Below are 6,000 nucleotides of genomic sequence, written 5' to 3'. Positions count from 1 at the left end.
AGAGAGGATATATAATGAAGGAAGTGTAAAATGGTGCTTCAGTGCTTTATTTCATTTCCAAAATAAACCTTAAAAAATGTGTTAGGTGAGCTCAGTGAAAATGTTTCTTTTTTCAAGGTGGTAATGTTTAAAGGGTTAAGGTGGTTAAAATGTTGTATCTGTGACCACTGACCTTCTTCTCTAAATCCTAGACTGACCTGCATATCCTAGGACCACAGTGAGCTGAAACACAGACTCCCTGAACTCACCCTAGGCTAGATACCTCCTGAGTCTGGACAGCCAGCTCAGGAATGATAGCACAGTGAATCAAACATGGTCATCATACAGTTCTACTTCTCACTGTCCTGTTTTATTTCCTTCATAGTATAGATCACTGTTAATTTCATTTTAATGTTTATTTATTTTTGAGAGAGTGAGAGACATAGCGTGAGCAGGGGAGGGGCAAGGAGAGAGGGAGGCACAGAATCCAAGGCAGGCTCCAGGCTCTGAGCTGTGAGCACAGAGCCTGACCTGGGGCTCAAACCCATGAAATGTGACATCACTCCTGAGCTGAAGTCGGATGCTTAACCAACTGAGTCACTCAGGCACCCCATAAATCACTATTTTAATTGATCTTGTTTATTTGCATGTTTCTTGTCTATCTCCCTCCATCAGAATGTAAGCTCTTTGAGAACTGAGACTTATTTACCACACCATTTCCTACAACTGTGCTGGACATAAAATAGATTCTCAATAAATACTTGCTTAATGAGTAAATTATCAAATGATTGAAAATGTGCTCTCCTAGTCTATTTCCTTCTACTCTTAGACTGTTTGAAAAATTATGAAATATTCTAAGCACTCAGAAAAATGCCCACTACTCAGATTTAACACATTCTAAGATTTTTATTACATTGCTTCAAAGTTTCTTCTATTTCTTAAAAAAAAAAGAAAAAGGTAAAAATATACAGGCGATGGAGAAATGGCTAATTTGGGGAGTACGTGAAAATGAACAGTTTTTGCCAACCTATGAAGGGAATGGTTTGTGTGCATTACTTACATAAACTGAAACTACAGATCCCAGGCAGCACTGCAGCAGTTAGGCACATGACTTATTCTTTTCTCTTCTGCCAACAGCCAATGAAAGGTAGAGTTTACAAAGGTCTAGGATGACATCTGTTATATGGACTGTGGCCAGCCTTAAATCTGGTTATTGCTGTTTGGAACGTGCTGCTGAAAACCAGACTTAAAAAGGCTTTTCCTGTTAATGCACAGCTTATTCTGTTTCTTGTTTCACAGGGAAGAAAAGCTGATTTAGTAATTGAAATGGATGCAATACTAAATTACAGGTCAGAAGATACTGAAGATTACTACATGTTACTGGGATGTGATGAACTATCTTCGGTAAGACGGTGGATAATGCTGTTCTTTTTCACAACAGGTTTTCAAGTTTTTATTTAAGGTTTTAACTTTGAACTTTTAGTCACATTGCCTAAAAACCTAATCTTACATTACTTTAAAGTACGTTTGGCTTAGAGAAAGTTAAGGATTTAAATCCTAGATCTTTACTGGAGTAGTGTCCTTTTGTGATTTTACAGATGTTTCTGATTGAATATGTGTATTTGGGCACATGGCCATAGACTCTATTTCAAATATACTAAAAATATATATTTGAAATTTTATTGTAATGCTGTTGGCAGTGTTTCACAGAACACATAAGCTATATCTTTACTATGGTAATTTATACTATAATTGAGATGAAATGTAATTTTCTAGTAATTAGTGATTTTAAAATATTTTATTAAAATATGTACTCTTATATGAGCAGTTAAATTATATATACCAAAAAATATCCTTTTATGTTAACATCTTAACTTAAAAATTACTTAAAAGGGTGGCTTCTGAAACCAAGCATGTGAAAACTCTATAGTTGTTCACTTGATCTACAATGAAATAATGTTCTTAAAGGGCCACATAGACAATGATGAAGGTTGTAAAAGTTTTTAAAATTATGGAAAACTCTAAATTTCATATATTAAAAAAATTATGGAAAACTCATTTATAATTCTATCGCCCAAGACATAATTATCTCCCAAGGATAATACTATTAATGTTCGGTATATTAAACTTCAGTCTTTTTCCTATATATATATATATATATATATATATATATATATATATATATTTAGAAATATGTTTGGGAAGATATTATATATTTACTTGTTGATTCCTGCTTTTTTACCCGCTAACATTATAACAAGGATTTGTCCATGCCATTAAACACTCTTCATATGTATTTTAATGTTGCATATTTCATTTTATTGTTGTATCACAATTGATTATTTTCTTATTGTTAAGTATTTCATTGATTCCTAGTTTTCCAATGTTTTAAATACTATTGAGATGAATATGAAGTATATTTCAATTATATTATTGAATATATTATCTTATATTTTATGTAATAGTTACTAAAATGTTTTATTACTAAAATATAGCTATTAATATTAATATTTTCAAGCAAAATATTTTTCTATTTATCTTTGTTTCATAAGGCTGGAGTTTAGTAATAATATGTGCTTAATTTTGTTTGGAAAATAGAATGTGACCTTGGACACAAAGAATTAAAATCTCTATCTTCATCACACTGAGGAAGTCATCTTAAGTATCTTATAGTTAAACACACACACACACACACACACACACACACACACACACCACACCCCAGATTATAACACTCTTTTAGTTGCATATTTCCCTTTAGGATAATATGTTATTCTTGTTTATTTGGTGGTGATTTACTTACAGCAATTAAGAACGCTTATTACCATTTTTACTATCTTTATTATGAATTATGCTATTGCCAAATAATTTTTGAAGGAGATTTTTAAAATCAAAGGAACATCACTTAACTTGATAAGCTTCACAATTTAGATTTTACAAAAATGTTGTCACGCTAAGTTATAAGGTAAAGGTTGTTCTATTCCCATAATAAATGTCTAGACCCGATTAGTCACTCTTTTATAGTTATGTGATTGTTTCCTCATTCTTTGAAGGAGAAAGAACATTGGTTTTGAAAAGACTTAAAAAAAAAGTTCGTATTATTTATAATGTTTACAACAGTGTCCTTTCGTTATAGTCAGCCCTTTTGTTACCAGTTGTAGTCATACTTCTCTGTATGTACTGTGGCATGTATGAAAAGGAGAATAAAAGCATTGTCTTGCAATTCTTTCATTACTGATTCTGTCCCTGCCATAGATGTTTAAATTACAATCATTTATTTAAACTGAAATGATCTGTCACAATTTTGTCAATTCTTTTTATATGTATCTTTCCCCTCTTTTCATATATATCTTTCCCATTTAAAAATATTTCAATTACATTTCTTTAAGTATTTAGTGTGACATTTCCTTTATTGATTTGTATTGGATGGATTTCTTTTGCTTCAAATATTCCTTGATTTGATGCTTTAAAAAATTGACCAGAAATGTTCATACTCAAAAGCATTTAGGAGCACCTAGCTGTCTTAGTTGGTAGAATAGAAGACTCTTGGTCTCAGGGTCATGAGTTCAAGCTCTACATTGGGCATGGGCCCTACTTAAAAAAAAAAAAAGAAGCAATTTAGCAGTTATAATTTCAAAGCGACTTAATATGTTGATTCTATTTATAACAACTGAGTTGAGCCACACACAAAATTCTTTTGCTTTAGTATATAGTTGTTACAATTTATTTATTTGTTTGTTTGTTTATTTTCTTAAAAGTTTATTTATTTATTTTTAATTTTTTTCAACGTTTTTATTTATTTTTGGGACAGAGAGAGACAGAGCATGAACGGGCGAGGGGCAGAGAGAGAGGGAGACACAGAATCGGAAACAGGCTCCAGGCTCTGAGCCATCAGCCCAGAGCCCGACGCGGGGCTCGAACTCACGGACCGCGAGATCGTGACCTGGCTGAAGTCGGACGCCCAACTGACTGCGCCACCCAGGCGCCCCTATTTATTTATTTTGAGAGAGAGAGAGAGAGAGAGAGAGCAGGGTAGGGCAGAGAGGGAGGGAGAGAATCTCAAGCAGGCTCTTCACTGTCAGCATACAGCCTGACCCGGGGCTTGATCTCACAAACCGCAAGATCATGATTTGAGCCAAAATTGAGAGACGGCTGCTTAATAAACTGAGACCCTCAATATATAGTTCTTACAATTTAAAGCTTGTGTTGAAAATTAATGAAATGACATATATAAACCATGGGAGGATTTCTGCTCTGTTGAGTAGAAAACAACATACCCTCATTTCAAAAACATGTATTGCAGATTGATTCCAAGTTAATCAGCTTTTTCGCCCTGCATCAGATTTTACACAAAAGACACATGTTATGAAATCTTCTAAAGTCTTTATGAATGCATACACCACAAACTAGGATGTATATCAAATAAGATATCTCCTTGATGTATATTTTATTTGATTTTTTGGTATTTGGTCACCATTTCAGTAGTAATGATAAGAAGGCATCCTGATTTTAAGATTTCACAGTCTTGAAAATTGAGCATAAACTTGATAAATGGAGACATCTATTTTTTGTTTCTAGTTCTCTTCTTTATTGACTTCAGACCACCTGGGTTTAAATCTTACCATTTACGAGCTGTGTGACCTTGGGGAAATGACTTAATTTTTTTCTATGCCTTTGTTTCCTAATCTGCAAATGGGGGTAATAATTATAGTACCCACCTCATAAAGGTGTTGTGGGGATTAAATGAGACATGCTAAATAAAGACTTAGAATAGTGCCTGGCACATAATAAATTGTGGTGTTGTTTTGGCCACACGATAATACTGGACACTTGGAACTTTGTAAATTTAGACAATTCTGTCTAAAGGGTTGGGGGCGGGGGCAGGGATAGAGGATCTGAGGTGGGCCCTGCCCTAATAGCAGTGAGCCTGATGTGGGGCTGGAACTCAGGAACAGTAGATCATGGTCTGAAGTTGGACACTCACCCAACTGAGCCACCGAGGTGCCTCTTAACAGACTTTTTAAAAGCAGTTTTAGATACATAGCAAAATTGAGTGGAAGGTATAGAGCTTTTCCATATACTTCCTTCCCTTCACTAATGCCTAGCCTCCCTGTTATCAACATCTCCACTAGGATGGTACACGTGCTACAACTGGTGAACCTACACTGATATAATCACCCGAAGTCCATAGTTTGCATTATGGTTCACTCTTGGGTTTGTACATTTTATAGGTTTGGACAAATGTATAATGACATTTATCATACAGAGTAGTTTCACTGCTCTAAAAATCCTCTGTGCTCCACCTGCTGGAATAATTTTTGACTTAAAGAAAAATTGCAAGTGAACACAGAGTTCATGAATACACTTCATCCCGCTCCCCTTAATGTTAACATTGTATTTACAATTATCACGCATAGTAAAATTATACAAATCAGAAAATTAGCATTGGCACAATAGTATTAACTCAACCAGGGGCCAGCAATGTTTTTTTTTTTTTTTTTTTTTTTTTGTAAGGGGCCAGATAGACCAAGCCACGACTAGGGTGAGGCAAGCAGAGCACTTGGGATACAAAATTTAAGGAGGCACTAACTCTCAGGATTGTGCAAGTGCAAAAGTCTATGAGAGTAAGGCTACCTCCTTAAACCTAGGCATCCTGCTTGTTTCTCCTAGGTGCTGACCCTGAGACAGCAAACATTTTAGAGTTTGCAGGACTCTAGCACAACTATTCAATTTTGCCATTGCAAGAAAGTAGCCATAGATAATATGTAAATGAATGACGAAGGCTGTCTTCCCATACAATTTTATTTAAAAAAAAACAAAACAAAACGAAACAAACAGGTGGCAAGCCAGATATGTCCTTTGGGCTAGAGTTATTCAACCTCTGATCTAAAGGATAGGTCTCATTCTAATTTCATCAGTGTTTCTACTAATGTCTTTTTTCTCTTTCAAGATCCAAGCTAGAATCCATTATTACACTTAGGGGTCTTGTTCCCTGAGTTTCCTTCACAATGACAATTTCTC

At 34.6% G+C, this 6,000-nt stretch overlaps 1 protein-coding gene across 4 annotated transcripts in view; it reads left to right on the top strand.

Annotated features, from left to right (window-relative positions):
* Window positions 1-1,155: 1,155 nt before the first annotated feature.
* Window positions 1,156-6,000, top strand: part of DNAJC12 (DnaJ heat shock protein family (Hsp40) member C12) — a 45,631-nt gene continuing 40,786 nt past the window's right edge. For 2 of the 4 annotated variants that reach the window (XM_040485157.1, XM_040485158.1), the window contains exon 1: window positions 1,157-1,383. In XM_040485157.1, the coding sequence (XP_040341091.1) occupies window positions 1,306-1,383 (78 nt within the window). In that variant the 5' untranslated portion in view covers window positions 1,157-1,305. Of the gene's footprint in view, window positions 1,384-6,000 lie in introns of all 4 variants that reach the window. The other 2 variants (XM_040485156.1, XM_040485155.1) reach the window with 2 other exon arrangements.

This window comes from Herpailurus yagouaroundi, unplaced genomic scaffold (assembly GCF_014898765.1).
Source record: "Herpailurus yagouaroundi ecotype Mexico unplaced genomic scaffold, PumYag 163, whole genome shotgun sequence".
NCBI classification, from domain to species: Eukaryota; Metazoa; Chordata; class Mammalia; order Carnivora; family Felidae; genus Herpailurus; species Herpailurus yagouaroundi.
Note: the sequence above shows the minus strand (reverse complement) of the source record. Positions and strands in the feature narration are given on the sequence as shown.